General features: G+C 47.0%; 1 protein-coding gene across 1 annotated transcript in view; it reads right to left on the bottom strand.

The window, feature by feature from the left end:
* Positions 1–13,313, bottom strand: part of LOC144824552 (uncharacterized) — a 30,468-nt gene extending 17,155 nt beyond the window's left edge. The window contains exon 1 of the mRNA XM_078683609.1: positions 12,776–13,313. Coding sequence (XP_078539735.1) covers positions 12,776–13,313 — 538 coding nt within the window. The remainder of the gene's footprint in view (positions 1–12,775) is intronic.
* Positions 13,314–20,598: the final 7,285 nt, after the last annotated feature.

The raw sequence follows: 20,598 nt of genomic DNA, 5'->3' as shown, positions 1-20,598 counted from the left end.
TAATGGATTATTTCTGAGAAGCCTTAAACTACTACAAGGTAATGAACCTCTTTAATCTACAAGCTACGGATTTAAAAGCATACTGGCACCCCTGAGCCCCACCAGTGAACACTCCATTGGTCACCCACAACCCAAGAGTGCCAGTTCCCGGGACTCTGCATAAGATCTTTACTTGGAATAAATCTACATAAAGAAACTACATGGCATGGACCTACGTTATTTACAACAGTGCCACTTTCGTTCAAGTTTCACACAATAATTGTGTGTGTCAATCTTCACACAGCAAATCTCGGTTACTTTAGTCGGTACCAATCTTCACACCATTGAGGTCTGTGCCGTTTTAAACCTGAACAATCTTCACGTCATCACTCATCCCTGCGTCACTTTAGTCAGTACCAATCCTCGCCCCACTAATGTTTCTGTCACCTCAGTTGGTATCAACATTCACACCACCTACACTGGGTAATGGGCAGTGCTTTAAATGGGCCGGTACTCACCGGTATTGGGTACCAGCACTTCTTAGCTTTATCGCTCGGAGTACCAGCACTTCTCTACTGCCGTGGAGAGTACCGGTACTCATGAAAAGTGAGGCTCATTGCCTGTGCTGGTGAGCAGGAGTGGAACGTGTCAGTGGCAGCCAAGGCGCCGCTTCTGCAGCCCCCGATCTGAGCACCGCTGAGCTATTCAGCAGGGCTCATTTGAATAATGTCCGGCTACTCACCATCAAGCTGTGCTTGATAGAGCAGAGTCCATTCAGACCCTGTGCTGTCAATCACATTCACACTATCCTGTGCGTTCGTGCAAGCACAGGAATCATGTCAGTGCCCTGGCAGTGGCCATCAGGCCACGGCCAGTCCGGCCTGGTGGCAATAAAAAGGCCATGGTAGGTGAACAGTATAGCGTGGCTTTAATCATACCCTAGTATTTTGTGTGTCTGCTTGTGTTTGTGTGTAGGCCTGTTTTTGCAAGAAAAAAGCGAGAGAAAGAGAGACAATATCCAGACACTCTCAGGAGGTATTTTAAAGAAATGGGTGGCACTTTGTTTGTACATGTCTGCTCGGCAACAAAGAATCATTAATAACGTAAAAGGGAGGGTGGGTGGGTGAGTGAGAGTTGAGGAGTGAGTGGATGGATGAGTGAGAAGGGTGGATGTATAGATGGATGGATTAATAGATGGATGGATGAGTGAAAGCATGCATGGGTGAAAGAGGATGGATGATTGGAGAAAGGGGCGGATGATGGGTGGATAAGTGAAAGACTGGATGGATGAATGAAAGGTGGGGAGAATGGATGAAAGGGTGGATGAGTGAAAGGAGGGATTGAGTGAAAGGGTGGGTGGAATAAAGCAGTAGAAGGATTGCTGGATGGATGAGCGAAAGGATTGGTGGATGAGGGAAAAGGTGGATAAAAAGATGGATGAGTGAAAGGATGAATGGATAGGTTTGGATATGGATAGGTTTGGATATGAAAGGTGGATAGACGGAATGGTGAAAAACTGAATGATTGATGAAAGACTGAATAGACGATAGAATGTAAAGGTTAAATGGTGGACATCAGCAGGTAAATGGTAGGATGAAAGGAGAAATGGATAGATCGATGAAAGAGATGAGAGATATCTTCTGGGGAGGGGCATAATGAGTTGCTTCATTTCTTGGTGCCATAAGAGCTTTGGTTCAACGTGGCAGTATTTTCAGTTTCTTCCTACTTGCGTGCTCAAAAATATATAGTATTGTGCCAAACAGCAATTAACAGTATGACATTAAGAAGGTGCAAATATTGCAAAAAAAGGGAAATGTTAACATATCGCATTTCTCTTTCATTTTGTGTAATGAGTTAACCTGCTTTGTTGATATGAACACATTTCTCGTGTAATTTGGTATGTGCTGCAACTAATATAGAAGTTAAGTATCATCAGGTCTTGCCCTTAGCCCCGCCCCCTCACTACACCTCAAGCTCATTTTAATGAGTACCTGCACTTATGTGTACCCATTTAAAGCACTGGTAATGGGTAATCCTCTAATGGGGGGTTAGTGAGAGTGCATGTAGCTACCACTGCTCTCCGAGTCTCCAGATTACTGTGTCAATACAGAGAATAGATTAACTCCCTGGTAGCGGCTCCATAGCACTGAAGAGAGGCCATGCGAATGCCCGATTGCATGCTGTAGAAATGCATCAAACATGACGTAACATCCAAGAATCTAGAGGTAAGCCTCACATGCTCACAGTCTCTGGAATATGAACGCAAGGGGCTTTAAGTGGGCAGGGGCTATCCGGTGCTGAGTACATGCACTTCATTAATTTGAAATGGAGAGTTAATGCACGTTTTGGTAGTGGTCCAATACCTTTAATGGAAGAGTACCGGTGCTGCTCAGTAGCAAACAGGTCCTTTGTGACAGTGAGTATCTGCATCCTACTTTGCATTCTAAACACTGAAACCAGGGCACAAGCCCTAAAAAAAGAAGTGGGGGGATGCTGTCACCGTAAGTGACGACAGGAAGTGACGTCATGAAAGGTGGCTTGCACCATCGGGCTCATTGCCTCCCCTCGCTCACCCCTTAGATGCGATTGCATCTGAGGAGTCAGCACGTGAGCAGCGTGCTGTGAGCTCCGAGCTCCTCGTCCCAGAGAGGCCAAAGAGTGAAGTTCAGCTGTTTGGCAGGGGAGACGGCGTGCACCCGGTAAAATAAGTGGGGGGACGCCGTCCACCCGCGTGGTACCCCGACTCGAGCCCTGACTGAAACACTGCATTCCACTCACACTCTAGGAGGCAGACAGCTTGGGAACATTACGTATACAGCGCGCACGTGCTCACAGTCCCTCCAGGAATGTTCCTTCACAGGACACAAAAACACACGGAGGAGACGCACATCGCCACACACACCGATGGACGGGTACAGTCAAAGAGCAGCCAGGGGCTTGCGCTTATTCCCACGTGAAATGGGGTCGTACACCTGAGACCAGCACTTGTGTCAAGAGCTTTTGGGAACTTATCAACTGAACTCTTGATAGGAGCCATTGAAATGTCATGCACAGCATAGCCCTCCCTCTCCACACATCCGCCGCCCCCTGCGTGCGTACTTACACACACAGCCACCGCGGAATGCACAGGTGGGCTTTTCCAGCCAGAGGTGCACTTTAGCACCTCTCCATTCAACTCCCCCTCCATCCTCCGGGACACAACAATGAAGGGGAGTGAGGGTGAGAGACTGAAAAGGGTGAGGGAGATCAGAGAAGACGCACTGCATGAGGGGGAGGATGAGAGACATCTGGCTGAGTGCAGAGGGAGTGACCAGTGCTTTAAATGGGAACAAATAAGTGCAAGTACTCTTAAAATGAGCTATGAGTGTAGCAAGTGGGCGGGGCTAGGGGCGGGGCTAAGGACAAGACATATAAGACACTTCTACTATGTGGCTGAACACTTATACATTCTAGAGTGCGCACTCACAGAAACAAGCCGCAATGCTCACACAAAACATTCCAAGAATTTCCTTTAAAATACCTCCCGAGTGTCTGGATTCTCTCCCTCTTGCACTCGCTTTTCTCTCACACACACAAACATGCGCACACAAGCAGGCAAACACCCAGGCACAAGCAGACAGACTCTCACACAAAAGACTCAGGTGGGATAAAGGCCATTTTACACCCCTTATCTCCCGTGGCTTTCTTAATTGCTGCTATTGCTGCTGTCAGCGCGATGCCTGGATTCGAGTGTGTGCACAAATGCATACCATGGTGTGAATGTGATTGATAGCCCAGGGCCTGAATGGACTCTGCTCTGTCAAACACAGAGTGGTGGTGAACACTGGACATTATGCTGATGAGCCCTGCTGAATGGTTTAGAGGTGGCTCAGCTTGGGCTAGAGGCGCTTTGGCTGTCAGACAGCCTCGTTCGCGCGCGTGAGCCATAGCAACAATGAGCCTACCTTTGATGAGTACCGGTACTCTACTTGGCAGCAGAGAAGTGCCGGTACTCAGAGCGGTAAAAATAAGACGTGCTGGTACTCAGAACCGGTGAGTAACGGCCCATTTAAAGCACTGGGAGTGACACTGAGTACATTGGACGTGACCCTGTACTCTTCAGTACAGAGGGAGTGACACTAGACCCGTGAGTACAGAGGAGGTGATACTGGACTCTTCAGTACAGAGGGAGTGACACTAGACCTGTGTGTACAGAGGATGTGATACTGTACTCTTCAGTACAGAGGGAGTAACACTAGACTGACTACAGAGGTTGTGACACTAGACTCTGAAAAGCGCGAGACTAAGCGAGCGCGCCCTTAGGGCCTGGCCCCCTGGACCCCGCCACACCCCCAGAGTTCGGCCGTGTAGCCCAATTGGCTACCGGCCAGCACAATTGCTTCCGGGTCAGCGTTACGTGTTTCCGGCAAGTGCGGGCAATGGTGGGTGGAGCCATGGGAGGGCTATTTAGGCCCTGGGTTCACCGTTGCACATTCTGTTTTCCTGCACTTGGCCCCAGGATCGTTTTGGGGTACACGAGGAACATCAGTCCCCGGATTTGGTTATCCTGCATTTAGGCGGCAACGACATGGTGGACTTGGGGCGCATGGCAGTCAGGAAAGCCTTATTGATCGAGTTCGCCTGGTTTGGGAGAGCGTTTCCTCATTCACGAGTTGCATGGTCTTGTATGATACCTCGCCGGACATGGGGCGCAGGAGTCAGATCCAGAGCCTTAAACGTGTCAGTGAGGCGCCTCAACGGGGAATTGGCCAAGTTGTGCTCAGTCCTGTGCCGCTTGTGTCATATTCCACATAGACTAATCACAGGGGACATGATGTTTCACCAAGACGGTGTGCATTTGTCGGACATTAGCACAGACGTATGGATCAAGGGGATCTGGTAATTTGTTCAGAACTTGTTTGCAGGTGGGGAGGGTGAAGGACCTCTGGCCCCTGGTCACCCGAGTGGCAGAAAAGAGGCCACAGAACATTGATTTTCAGGGTTAACAGGAGGCCTACTTACATACTCCCGAGGCCAGCACTGAGGGGAGAGACGGTAAGCTCGCCGCAGGGAGAATGGGGACACCGGCTGGGGAGGCAAGGGCGCCAGGTCATACGAGCCTCCTTGGCAGCCTGGTGGTAGAGGGGTAGGCCCCAGAAATGGCGGACAAGTACCGAGGGCTCACCACACAAGGACGCAGGTGGATTGCGCCTTGCGTGGTTCTCATTTAGGAGATGCGAGCCAGAGGGCTCCTTGGTGCTGGAGCAAGTAAATAGTGTATAACCGATGATTATGATCAGTGATAAAAATTGTAGATATTAAAAATGTAAATATTGAGTATATAAATGTGAACTTCTATAAATGCCTTTTGTCATGTTTATGAATGTTGATTCTTATTAAACATGGCCGTGTTTACCCACACTCTTGGATTGGCAAATGTTGATTGCGGGATTGCATGTGGTTGGGGCGGAGGACATCCTGGGGGTCCGGGCTCTATTGAGTAGTGACACTTGAGTCTTGAGTACAGAGGGAATGACACTGGAATCTAGGTACAGAGGGAGTGACAGTGGACTCTGAGTACAGAGGGAGTGACACTGGACTCTGAGTACAGAGGGAGTGACACTGCAGTCTTGAGGACAGAGGGGGTGATACTAGACTCTTGAGCGGGAGTGACACTGGACTCCTCTTGAGTACAGAGGATGTGACACTGGACTCTTCATTCCGGCGGAAGACAGTGGGAGTGACACTAGCCCAGCGAGTATGGAGGGAGTTACACTAGTCCAGTGAGTACAGAGGGAGTGACAGTGGCACCTTGAATACAGAGGGAATGACACTGGACTTTGAGTTCTGAGGATGTGACACTGGACTCTTGAGTACAGAGGGACTGACAATGGACTCTTGAGTACAGAGGGAGTGACACTGGATCCTTGAGTACAGAAGGAGTGACACTGGACTGTGAGTACAGAAGGAGTCATAGTAAACTCTTGTGTAAAGCGAGAGTGACAGTAGACTCAGTAAAGAGGGAGTGACACTGGCCACTAAGTATGGAGTAAGTTACACTGGACTGACAATATGACACTGTACCCTGAGTACTGACTAAGTGACACTGGCGTCTTGAGTACAGAGGTAGTGACACTCAACTGTGAGTACAGAGGGAGTGACACTGGACTCTTATGTATAGAAGATGTGATCCTGAACTCTCAGTACAGAGGGAGTGACACTGTACACTGAGTACGGAGGGAGTGACACTGGACTCTGAGTGCTGAGAATATGACACTGACTGTACCCTGAGTAATGAGTATGTGACACTGGAGTCGAGTACAGAGGGAGTGACACTGGACTCTTGTGTGCAGAGGATGTGATTCTGGACTCTGAGTTCTGAGAGAGTGACACTGGACTCCAAGTACAGAGGATGTGACACTGGACTCTTGCATACAGAGGGAGTGACACTGCAGTCTTGAGGCCAGAGGGGGTGATACTAGACTCTTGAGTACAGAGGGAGTTTCACTGGTCTCTTGCATACAGAGATAGTAACACTCAACTCTGAGTACAGAGGATGTGACACTGAAATTTGAGTAGAGAGGAAGAGACATTAAACTCTGATGAAAGAGGGACTGACATTGGACTCTGAGCACAGAGGAAGTGAATCTGGACCCTGAGTACAGAGGGGGTGGCACTAGTCATGTGGGTACAGAGGGAGTGACAGTTGAGTCTTTAGTACAAAGGTAGTCACACTAGACTCTAAGTACTGAGGATGCGATACTTGAGTCTTGAGTACAGAGAGAGTGACACTGGACTCTTGAGTACAGGGCGTGTGACACTGGACTCTGAGTACTGAGGGCGTGACACTGGACTCTTGAGTACAGGGCGTGTGACACTGGACTCTGAGTACAGCGGGAGTGACACTGGACTCCTCTTGAGTACAGAGGATGTGACACTGGACTCTTCATTCCGGCGGAAGACAGTGGGAGTGACACTAGCCCAGCGAGTATGGAGGGAGTTACACTAGTCCAGTGAGTACAGAGGGAGTGACAGTGGCACCTTGAATACAGAGGGAATGACACTGGACTTTGAGTTCTGAGGATGTGACACTGGACTCTTGAGTACGGAGGGAGTGACAATGGACTCTTGAGTACAGAGGGAGTGACACTGGATCCTTGAGTACAGAAGGAGTGACACTGGACTGTGAGTACAGAAGGAGTCATAGTAAACTCTTGTGTAAAGCGAGAGTGACAGTAGACTCAGTAAAGAGGGAGTGACACTGGCCACTAAGTATGGAGTGAGTGACACTGGACTCTGAGTACTGACAATATGACACTGTACCCTGAGTACTGACTAAGTGACACTGGCGTCTTGAGTACAGAGGTAGTGGCACTCAACTGTGAGTACAGAGGGAGTGACACTGGACTCTTATGTATAGAAGATGTGATCCTGGACTCTCAGTACAGAGGGAGTGACACTGTACACTGAGTACGGAGGGAGTGACACTGGACTCTGAGTGCTGAGAATATGACACTGTACCCTGAGTAATGAGTATGTGACACTGGAGTCGAGTACAGAGGGAGTGACACTGGACTCTTGTGTGCGGAGGATGTGATTCTGGACTCTGAGTTCTGAGAGAGTGACACTGGACTCCGAGTACAGAGGATGTGACACTGGACTCTTGCATACAGAGGGAGTGACACTGCAGTCTTGAGGCCAGAGGGGGTGATACTAGACTCTTGAGTACAGAGGGAGTCACACTGGTCTTTTGCATACAGAGGTAGTAACACTGGACTCTAAGTACAGGATGTGACATTGAACTTTGAGTAGAGAGGAAGAGACACTAAACTTTGAGTACAAAGGGAGTGACATTGGACTCTGAGCACAGAGGATTTGACACTGAACTTTGAGTAGAGAGCACTAGACTCTGAGTACTGAGGATGCGATACTTGAGTCCAGAGGGAGTGACACTGGACTCTAACTACAGAGGGAGTGACACTGGACTCTTGAGTACAGATTATATGATACTGGACTCTTGAGTCCTGTGGTAGACAGAGGGAGTAAAACTAGTCCGTAATTACAGAAGGAGTGACGGTAGCTTTTTAAGTGCAGAGGGAATGGTGCTGGACTTGTGCATACAGAGGCAGTGACAATGGACTCTTGATTACAAAAAAATGTGACACTGGACTCTGAGTACAGAGGGTGTGACACTGGACTCTTCAGTACATAGGGAGTGACACTGCAGCCTTGAGTACAGATAGAGGGAACACTGAACTCTTGAGTACAGAGGAATTAACACTGGACGTTTGAGTCCGACGGAAGACAGAGGGAGTGACACTAGTCCAGTGAGTACAGGGGGAGTTACACTAGTCCAGTGAGTACAGAGAGAGTGACAGTGGCATCTTGAGTACAGAAGGAATGGTACTGGACTTTGAGTACTGAGGATGTGGCACTGGACTCTTCAGTACAGAGGGAGTGACACTGGAGTCTTGAGTACCGAGGGGGTGATACTAGACTCTTGAATACAGAGGGAGTGACACTAGTCTCTTTCATGCAGAGGTAGTAACACTGGACTCTGAGTACAGAGGATGTGACACTAAACTTTGATTACAGAGGAAGTCATATTAAACTCTTGTGTAAAGCGAGAGTGACAGTCGACTCTCAGTACAGAGGGAGTGACACTGGACACTGAGTACAGAGGGGGTGACACTCAACTGTGAGTACAGAGGGAGTGACACTGGACTCTTGCGTTTAGAGGATGTGATTTGGGACTCTCAGTACAGAGGGAGTGACACTGTACACTGAGTACTGAGGGAGTGACACTGGACTCTGAGTACTGAGAATATGGCACTGTACCCTGAGTAATGAGTATGTGACACTGGAGTCGAGTACAGAAGGAGTGACACTCAGCTGTGAGTCCAGAGGGAGTGACACCGGACTCTTGTGTGCAGAGGATGTGATTCTGGTCTCTGAGTACTGAGAGAGTGACACTGGATTCTGAGTACAGAGGATGTAACACTGGACTCTTGCATACAGAGGGACTGACACAGCAGTCTTGAGAAGTACAGAGGGGGTGATACTAGACTCTTGAGTACTGAGGGAGTGATACTAGTCGTGTGAGTACAGAGGGAGTGACAGTGGAATCTTGAGTACAGAGGAAGCCACACTAGACTCTGAGTAATGAGGGTGCGATACTTGAGTACAGAGAGAGTGACACTGGACTCCAACTACAGAGGGAGTGACACTGGACTCTTGAGTACAGAGGAAGTGACACTGGACTCTTGAGTACGGGGGAGTGACACTGGACTCTTGAGTACAGAGGGAGTGACACTGGGCTCTGAGTCCTGCGAAAGACAGAGGGAGTGAAACTTGTCCGGTAACAACAGAGGGAGGGACAGTGGCATCTTAAATGCGTAGGGAATGCTACTGGACTTTTGCATGCAGAGGCAGTGACAATGGACTCGAGTACAGAAAATGTGACACTGGACTCTGAGTACTGAGGGTGTGACACTGGACTCTTCAGTACAGAGGGAGTGACACTGCAGCCTTGAGTACAGAGGGGGTGACATTGGTCTCTTGCATACAGAGGTAGTAACACTGGACTCTGAGTACAGACAATTTGTGACACTGCACTCTTGAGTACAGAGGAAATGACACTTGCCTCTAGGTACAGAGGGTGTGACACTGAACTCTGAGTACAGAGCATGTGTGACACTGAACTCTTGAGTACAGACGGTGTAACACTGAACTTTTGAGTACAGAGGAAATTACACTTGCCTCTGAGTACAGAGGGCGTGACACTGGACTCTGAGTACAGAATATGTGTGACACTGAACTCTTGAGTACAGACGGTGTAACAGTGAACTTTCGAGTACAGAGGAAATTACACTTGCCTCTGAGTACAGAGGGTGTGACACTGGACTCTGAGTACAGAATATGTGTGACACTGAACTCTTGAGTACACACGGTGTAACAGTGAACTTTCGAGTACAGTGAAATGATACTGAATCCTTGACTGCAGAGGGAGTCATATTGAACTCTTGTGTAAAGTGAGAATGAAAGTCGACTCACAGTACAGGTGGGGTGACACTGGACTCTAAATACAGTGGGAGTGACACTGGACTCTGAGTAGTGACAATCTGACACTGGACCCTGAGTAATGGGGTTGTGACACTGGAGCCTTGAGTACAGAGAGAGTGACACTGAACTCTAAGTACTGAGGATGTGACACTCTACTCTTGAGTACAGAGGGAGTGACGCTAGTCTCGTGAGTAATGAGGGAGTGACACTAGTCCCATGAACACAACGGGAGTGGCACTGGACTCTTGCGTACAGAGGATGTGACACTGGACTCTGAGTACAGAGTGAGTGACAGTGGCATCTTGAGTACAGAGGGAATGGTACTGGACTTTGAGTACTGAGGATGTGACACTGGACTCTTGACTACAGAGGGAGTGACACTAGACTCTTGACTACAGAGGGAGTGACACTGGACTCTTGACTGCAGAGGGAGTGACACTGGACTCTTGACTGCAGAGGGATTGGCACTGGACTCTTGCATACAGAGGATTTGTGTCTGGACTCTGAGTACTGAGAGAGTGACACTGTACTCTGAGTCCTGAGGATGGGGCACTCGACTCTTAGGTACAGAGGGAGTGACCATCCACTCTGAGTAAAAGAGAGTGACACTGGACTCTTGTGTACAGAGGGAGTGACGCTAAATTCTACGTAGTACGGAGGGAGTGACACTGGACTCGCGAGTACAGAGGGAGTGGCACTGGACTCTGAGTACAGAGGGAGTGACACTCGACTTTGAGGATGTGACACTGGACTCTTGACTACACAGGGAGTGACACCTGAGTCTTGACTACAGAGGGAGTGACACTAGACTCTTGACTACAGAGGGAGTGACACTGGACTCTTGACACACTGGACTCTTGACTACAGAGGGAGTGACGACACTGGACTCTTGACTACAGAGTGAGTGACACTGGACTCTTGACTACAGAGGGAGTGACACTGGACTCTTGACTACAGAGGGATTGGCACTGGACTCTTGCATACAGAGGATTTGTGTCTGGACTCTGAGTACTGAGAGAGTGACACTGTACTCTGAGTACTGAGGATGGGACACTCGACTCTTAGGTACAGAGGGAGTGACCATTCACTCTGAGTAAAAAAGGAGTGACACTGGACTCTTGACTACAGAGGGATTGGCACTGGACTCTTGCATACAGAGCATTTGTGTCTGGACTCTGAGTACTGAGAGAGTGACACTGTACTCTGAGTACTGAGGATGGGACACTCGACTCTTAGGTACAGAGGGGGTGACCATCCACTCTGAGTAAAAAGGGAGTGACACTGAACTCGTGAGTACAGAGGGAGTGACACTGAAATCTTGACTACATAGGGAGTGACACCTGAGTCTTGACTACAGAGGCAGTGGCGCTGGACTCTTGAGTACAGAGGGAGTGACACTCGACTCTTTGAGTACAGAGGGAGTGATACTGGACTTTGAGTTCTGATGGGGGAGACACTGAACTCAGAGACGAGAGTGAGAGATGCTGGGGTCAGAGGAGCGGGTTGGAAGAGAGGGAGGCCGTGGGTCTGAGGCTGGATGCAGACACTGGATTGTCAGAGAGAAGAGAGTGAGAGATGCTAACCCGGAGCAGAGAACGAGTGACGCTGGCTTATGCGAAGTGAGTAAGACAGTGGATTTAGGGAAGGAAGGCAGAGACGCCGACCTGCGAGAGGAGGGTGAGTGATACTGGTGTATGAGACGGGATCTTGGATTCTGGGAATGCGCCCTCGGGGTGAGAGCCTGAACCCCGAGAGTGGCACCGGTTTCTGAGAGGCAGACTCAGATACGCTGAAATCCGAGAGGAGAGGGAGATGCCTGGGTTGTGGAAATAGGGAGAGACTGGACTCTCAGAGGAGTGACCTTGGACAATGAGGCCAGAGGAGGAGAGTGGACTGCTCGAGGGGAGGACAGGGAGGAGAAGACATTGGACTGTGATTGGGAGGAGGGAGAGACTGCAATCTGAGAAGAAGAGGGCGAGACACGGTTTTATGAGGACTGGGCCCTGTTTCTGGAACGATAAGGGGAGGCTGTGTTTTGGAAGGAGGGGGGGGGGGACATTGGGTTCTGAGAGAAGAGCAGTCTCTGGCGAAGAAGGGGGCACTCGATTCTGAGAGAGCGCAGGGGGAGAGAAAGAGATGAGGAGTTTAAGAACACGCGGACAGTGCAGAGAGACCGCGAGATTGAGCGCGACAGAGACTGCATTTTAAGCGGAGGCGAGGGCGCGACACACCATTCTCGGGCGAGACACTGGATTCCTTGAGCGCGACAGACTTTTGTTTCTGGAAGAGAGAAAGAGACGGACTCTGGCAGGAAAAAGTAGACAATTGATGCGGAGAGGCGAACTTCTTCTCAGAAACAAATACTGTTTTTACGACATTTTATATTTAATTTTTATTATTAAAGTTATTATAGGCAGTAATAATAATAAATAGAAGAATGCGATGAAGAAAAGTCGCAAAATGTGATCAAATTAAAGAGTAACAGTAAAACACGCCGCATAGCAATGGAGGGTTAAAGGGGTTTCACTCAGTCATTCATATTCCAGTCAGTTGTGAGCGACAGAAGTTTCGTTCTCACGAAACAGCTGTAAAGTACAAGCAGCGCAGACTCTTTTTCTGCCAAAAGAGATCCTGGCTCTTAGAGAGAGTGACTGGGGAGGGTTGGGGACGGGTGAATGGTTGGCATCCTGGGCAGTGGGCGCTTTGCTTTACCCTACTTCTAAGCACTGTACGGCGGTCAGATACGGATTCTTACCGAGTTGCTCGTCATCCTCGGCGCTGTTCCCAGCCCCGCACCAGAGGGTCCCGGGGTAGGTGAAGCCCCTCCTGGACCGCTGCAGCCCTCCCTCGACGTGAGGCTGGTCTCTGGGGGTGCCCGCACCTTTGTCCTTGAGGAAGATCTGGCATGCCAGCCTGGCTCCGGCAAACCCCTCAAAGCCTGGAGCCTGAGTGCCCGCTGCACCCTGCCACCCTTGGTCCTCGGTGACTCCTGCACCCACCGTCCCTGGGTACTGGGTGACCGCTGCCGCCTTTACCCGACTGCCAGCTCTGCACGTGAGCATGAAGGCACTGACGGTCTCTGGTGCCCCCTGCAGCTCGCAGGACACCAGCTGCCCCTTGGCATCAAGGGTGGACGAAACCAGCTGCCTCCCGTCCGACACCTGCTGCAGGGTGTATGGGAGAGGAGGCAGCGGGGTGGTCTGTCCGCACACCGAGCCCCCGCGCTCCCGAGCGTCGCCCGTCGCAAGCAGCCCCACGGCCGACAAGGCCCAGAGGAGCACCAGGCGCTGCATGACCAGGCGCTGCATGTCCAGGCGCTGCGTGTCCAGGCGCTGCGTGCCGCCGCCGCCGTTCAGCACCAGCTCAGCAGACAGCGTCGGCCGGCAGGGCCCCCCTTTATAGAGAGCTCTGCAGGGTGGCCTGATGCGGGGGAGGGGCCAGTGCCCCTGATTCCAGCCCCCTCCCCTGTCCTCATCTCACCCCCGGCAGTAATCTTCGCACGAAGGCCTACCGCAGACCCCTCGGCGCGTCTTAAGGCTTTGCCCTCGCACTGTGATATCTCCTGCATTGACACAGTATATCCTTCTGCTGTGCTCCGGGACAGTTCGGGCCCCTTCTTTGGTACAACAATGGTCCCCCTTTATTGCCCTCGCACAATAGTATCCCATGCACCGGGGTACATCCTTCTTCTGTGCCCTTGGACAACATGCCCCCTTGCTTGCACCGCCAACTTTTAGGCATGTGCCAGGGCGCCGACCTTGAAGGGCCGCTGGCGCTCCCTGCAGCAGCCTCCCTTTAACTGAAGTCCAAACAAAAGTGTGCTTAAACCTTTTTATGAAGGCTGCTGGCGCTCTCTCTGATTTTTATTTATTTTTCTTTTAATCGCGCTTCATAATCTCACCCCCTTACCTTCCTCCCACTCCTCCCAAATTTTCAATACATAGACAAAGTGGACGAGTGGGATGGGCGGTGGGGGGGGGGGGGGCACGGCGGTGGTGGTGGGTTCGGGGATTGTGCCAAATCTCTGATCAAAAGCCAGCCCTGACTGTTTGGAGACACTGCTCTGCTGTAAGACAGTGACGGCCCCTATCTTTGTACTGTTATGTGTGTATGTTAGGTTATGTTAACTGAGATTTGTATAGCGCTCTATTACAATTAGTATGACATGGCATCGCAGCGCTTATTGATTTCGAAGACCTTCAAGTCCAGATTTCGAGAACTCTGTCATAGGCTGGAGCCTCAGGTGGACTGGTGAACAGCCTGGTAGCCCCCTGACAGCTGACCAACAGCTGGACACTCAGTGGGACACCTGGGCCGTATTAGTGATAGGACGCACTGTCTTTGCTTGCATCATGGCGCACCTTTAAACAGGTGCGCTGGGCGCAAACAGGGAAAGTGCACTCTATTACATTGAGGGACTTATTTACAGAAAAATGACGCTGCATTTTAAAAGCACAAGGATGCCTCATTTTAACAACAGTACTACGCATCCGTGTGCTTACCCCTGCGCTGGCGAACAATTGACTGCCATGCGCCAGCAAGCGCAGGCCCCCTTGCAGCATGTTGCTAGGGTGCCTGCATTTAGTGGATGATTATTTTTAGGTTTACATTTCTTTATTGATTTTCAGGAGTAAAGAGAGACAAGTCAGGAAGAAAATCACATACAAAACCATAACCCTACTTATCGTAGGGAACATATGAAGGTTAGCCAAGACAGTAGAACCCCAAACTCCCCCCTCGCCCCAGGGACCTTCAACCCACCTCCCACCCCGTCCTCCGTCGCACCCATTATGTGTCAGGCAAGATTATGGAAGCCGAATCTATGACATAATATCGACAGACAGAATATCTACATACAAAAATATCGACACAAAAATATCGAAATCAAAAATATCAAAGTTATATCTACATAATGGTAAGTACAAAAATATCGAAAAAATCATATCGTTGTACAAAAATATCGAAATAAAAAATATCGTTTTTTCCAATGTATTAATAATAATTTAAAATTAATTTAAAAATACATATAATTTTAGAAATATTAAATAAAAACATTAAAACATTAAAAAAATTATAACTAATACCTATACATTTAAAATAAATTTAAAATTCTACATATCCATTTATAAATATACTTACTCATCTACATCACCGCGTAGAACGTGAGAACCCGCAGTCCCGCCGCTGGAAGTCTGGAGCCCTGTTATACCTTTTTGGACAGGGAGTTATTTTAACTACATCTTTGCCACAACTATATCTGTGCCAAAACCAAAGTATAAGTGCAAAGGAAAGTCTCTTTTAAGTAAGATCCCCATATCAGGTGGATTTTTATCGTTTTTCAAGCTTGGTCAAGACATCTTTAACTGACCTAAATAATCTAAAGGTTCCGGACGGCGGGAGTAACTTCAAAATCTGTATACTTTATCAGAAAAAAATTCACATCGGTGAACAGATAATATCCATCTACAAAGACAGAAAGTGCGAAGTCACTTGGACATCCTAGTATAAATACAAGACATCGACGCTGCTTCTATTTTATCCCAACCAATTGATCTACACTCAAAATATATCTTGATCATAATTATCTGTGGCTGCTCCAGAAGAAGGCGCTGGTCGCCGAAACGCGCGTAGAGTACCAACCTGCCACTTATTTCCCTTTTACTTTTTGTTCAACAATAAGAATGTTTTAATATGTGAAATGTTTTCATTATTATGTCACCTTTCTAATTGTTGATTTTTTTAATATGAATTTTAAAGGTCTTGAAATATGATCTCATGTCTAATCATTAATAAAATACTGTAACTTTATAAATTTGTTGTAGCTTAATTTCCTTGATTCTATTATTACTGAGAGTGGATTTGTTTTTTATGATTGCCTAGATTGTTACATATCAACCTTTGTTTATCCCTGGTCTAGGAATCTGATTCTTACTGTATACAGGGGGTCCTTGTTACATATACACTAAATATACTTACTCCACATATTACAACAGTAGAAAAAGCGTTGGATAGCGTAAGGGTTTAAATTACTATTCCCACTCCAGAGGATGCAACAGTAGCGAAAGCGTTGGATAGCGTAGGGGTAAAAATTACTATTCCCACTCCAGAGGGTGCAACAGTAGGGAAAGCGTTGGATAGCGTAGGGGTAAAAATTACTATTCCCAGTCCAGAGAGTGCAACAGTAGGGAAAACGTTGGATAGCGTAGGGGTTTAAATTACGATTCCCACTCCAGAGGGTGAAACAGTAGGGAAAGCGTTGGATAGCGTAGGGATTTAAATTACTATTCCCACTCCAGAGGGTGCAACAGTAGGGAAAGCGTTGGATAGCGTAGGGGTTTAAATTACTATTCCCACTCTAGAGAGTGCAACAGTAGGGAAAGTGTTGGATAGCATAGGGGTTTAAATTAATATTCCCACTCCAGACGGTGCAACAGTAGGGAAAGCGTTGCATAGCATAGGGGTAAAAATTACTATTCCCACTCCAGAGGGTGCAACAGTAGGGAAAGCGTTGGATAGCGTAGGGGTTTAAATTACTATTCCACTCCAGAGGGTGCAACAGTAGGGAAAGCGTTCGATAGCGTAGGGGTTTAAATTACTATTCCACTCCAGCGAGTGCAACAGTAGGGAAAGCGTTGGATAGCGTAGGGGTAAAAATTACTATTCCCACTCCAGAGAGTGCAACAGTAGAGAAAGCGTTGGATAGCGTAGGGGTAAAAATTACTATTCCCACTCCAGAGGATGCAACAGTAGGGAAAGCGTTGGATAGCGTAGGGGTAAAAATTACTATTCCCACTCCAGAGGGTGCAACAGTAGGGAAAGCGTTGGATAGCATAGAGATAAAAATTACTATTCCCACTTCAGAGGGTGCTACAGTAGGGAAAGCGTTGGATAGCGTAGGGGTCAAAATTACTATTCCCACTCCAGAGGGTGCAACAGTAGGGAAAGCGTTGGATAGCGTAGGGGTAAAAATTACTATTCCCACTCCAGAGGGTGCAACAATAGGGAAAGCGTTGGATAGCGTAGGGGTAAAAATTACTATTCCAACTCCAGAGGGTGCAACAGCAGGGAAAACGTTGGATAGCGTAGGGGTAAAAATTACTATTCCCACTCCAGAGGGTGCAACAGTAGGGAAAGCGTTGGATAGCGTAGGGGTAAAAATTACTATTCCCACTCCAGAGGGTGCAACAGTAGGGAAAGCGTTGGATAGCGTAGGGGTAAAAATTACTATTCCCACTCCAGAGGGTGCAACAGTAGGGAAAGCGTTGGATAGTGTAGGGGTAAAAATTACTATTCCCACTCCAGAGGGTGCAAAAGTAGGGAAAGCGTTGGATTGCGTAGGGTTTAAATTACTTCCCACACTACTCCCCCTGTAACACACAACACACTAAACATTATAAAAAACACAATTAATAAAAGTTTCAATTAATCAATTAATAACAATAAATATTATTAAATTAATGTAAGTATAAATTAACTAATTAACACTTATTAATTAGCAATTAATTAACAATAAATACCAATAAATAAATACAATCTCTTTAATTAATTACATGTAATTATATAACACCCTACTCCCCTATAAACACACAACCCACTACACATAAATAAATCAAATCATTTAATCACGTAATAATTATTAATTACCAATTAATTATTAATTAACAATATCAAAAAATTATAAATTAAAATTATTAACACATTAACTCTAATTAATTTAATTTACTACTTAATATTTTTTAATTACAAATTAATTATTAATTAACAATAACACTAAATTAAATATATTAGCACAATAAATCTAATTAATGTAATTAACTAATTAATATTAATTAATTACCAATTAATTATTAATTAACAATAACAATACATTAAATATCTTAGCACATTAAATCTAATTAATTTAATTAACTAATTAATATTAATTAATTACCAATTAATTATTAATTAACAATAACACTAAATTAAATATATTAGCACATTAAATCTAATTAAAGTAATTAACTAATTAGTCTTAATTAATTGCCAATTAATTATTAATTATAAATATTTAAAAATATATATTAATTAATTAATTATTATTAAATTACTTCCCACCCTATTCCCCTATAAACCCACAACCCGCTCTAATACTAAAACGCAAAATGTTAACAAAATTACTAATTTTCAAACATACATTTCTAAACATATTTAGCAAACATATAAACAACATAATAAAATACATAACACTAAACAACAAAATTTCGATATTACTAACATACATACCGTAATATCGATATTCTGTCTATCGATATTATGGCACATCGATATACTATACCATCGATATTAAAACATCGATATTATTGTATATCGATATTTTAATTTCGATATTTTGTCTGACTACCATGGAAGCCACAGCTGCAGCTCACGGCACCCCCGGTGGGGGCGCCGCGAGCCTTAGAGGGCGAAGGTACTTGGGGCATGTGAGTTCTTGAAATTCAAAGGTAAGTAGTGATAAAAATTGTTTCCAGAGGTCTCGGAATGAGGCTCCTTGATTGGAAAGAAAGAGAGAGAGAGAGATATGTTCCATATTCAGGATATATCATAGGCGATGGAGCCACCCCAGTGAGCCAGAATGTTCTGAAGGGCAGCTCCTAGTGCCAGGCCTATCTGGCGGCCTCTGCGTAATTTAAGAGGGAATGTAAGGGCTTTGGGCAGTCCTAGGAGAGTGTAGGCTGGGAGGAGGGGGAGCTGTGTATCAAAATGAGCATCAATATCATTGAGCACGTGCGTCCACTAGTTGGTGATTTTATGGCAGTCCCATTGTAAATGTGACAATGTACCAGGAGAGCCGCAGACACGCCAGCATAAGGGGTCTCGAGCGCAGCGTTCCCTCTATGAAGTCCAGGGGGCGTGAGATATCAATAAGTGGCTATATTAATGGGATTATTATTTTTGTGCTGGAAGGGACACCTTCCTGCACAAAAGCAATCATTGATGGCATATTCCTCTTTCTTTGCACAAATAGAAAGAGGAAAAAGTGATGAGAAATAAAAGTATTCCTCCTCTCGCCGCTCCTACGCCTCGGATTCTGACACATTCCCAGCTTTACAAATCTTTGTATATCTGGAAATGCATGAGGTCCCATTGATGTTGCGTGGAAACTCCCACAGCAACACCCAAGGAACGCCCCTTTCATGCAGAGTAGTGTGTAAAAGGGGCCCATATTTACAAGGCCATGAAAAGTCATACAGCATGGCTTTACAAGGCCTTGTAAAAATGGGAAGGCACACTGCTCTACTGTAGCATAAAAAAAAGTGACGCCGCTGCAGCGCAAAGACCTTGTAAATGAGGCCCTCAAGGCGCTGCCCTGGGCCAGCACAGTCAGTGAAATAAGGGGTTTCAAAGCACTTCTGCACTGCCTGTCACCTGCAAACCAGCTCACCACCTTGTGGTTCCTAGCTGGCACTTGCATAGTTGTGCCCGTACCCCTTGGGAGCAAAGAGCTCTTCTCGTATTGGTCTTCTCTCCTCCTCTCTCCGTTCATCATCAGTAGCCTTTTAGAAGTATTCGGGGTCTGGGTTACTTTTAGCTGCTTGACATACCCCACCAGAGGAACCCTGTCTAGGGTCATACAATCTATGCAAACTTCAGCAGCCCCTCTGGCTTGACGACTGGGTGGCTCTGTCAAGGGTTGGGTGCTGAGTGCTCATTTAATTTCTGTCAGTAAAGATAATTATGGATTGTGGGAATGAGAAAGTACTTGTATCACATTTTCTCCAAGGGCCAATTTTCATGGGGGAGGAGTCCTGGGTAATTCTCTGCTGCACTCTCACTCTCACCAGCATGGAGCAGACTAGAGACAGGAGCTCAGTAATCCATAGCTGCATGTACCACTGCTTATTTGGGTGGGCCTGTCTAGAACCTGGAGTCAGAGTAACTCCCTCATATCACTCTTTTGGGTGGATACATCTAAGCATTTGTCGTCTGAGAGTTTCAGCTGCCCTCCTATCACTTGTCTGGGTGGACGAGCCAACACAACTCTCTGCTGCCTGTCTGATGGATCTAGTTAGAGTTTGGGGTTTGCATTCACCGGATTCACTGACTATGGCTTGAGACTTGAGCTTCTCCACAGCCTGGTGAATCCCTTCATGGTTGATGATGTGGGAATTAGTGGACTTGAGCTTCTCATCTGCCTTTCTAGGAGGAACTGAGACTGTGCCACCAGTCTGACGAGGGGCCTGTGTTCTGAGTACTCCTACCTGCCAGCTAATATTGCTTCTGGGTGGATGAGGTATAAATGAATGGCCTCCCAGGGCTCCATGGTCTGAGTTATTCCAATGCTTTCCTTTTTCACTGTTGGGTAATGCTGGAATGTCCTCCACACCTTCAGTGGTCTGGACAAGAGATCTCCCCCCTGGAGCCACCAGGGTATGACGGCATAAGGTCGTACTGATGTAGGTATGAGCTTATAACCCTCCCACCAATATATTGTACCACAGCATATCACACTAGAGCACGTAATAAAATAACACACAAGACATCATTGCTCAACACTATCTCATACTGTGCCATGCTACAGTACATCCCACTTTTATATTC

This window comes from Lissotriton helveticus, chromosome 3_1 (assembly GCF_964261635.1).
Source record: "Lissotriton helveticus chromosome 3_1, aLisHel1.1, whole genome shotgun sequence".
In the NCBI taxonomy this organism is placed as follows: domain Eukaryota; kingdom Metazoa; phylum Chordata; class Amphibia; order Caudata; family Salamandridae; genus Lissotriton; species Lissotriton helveticus.
Note: the sequence above shows the minus strand (reverse complement) of the source record. Positions and strands in the feature narration are given on the sequence as shown.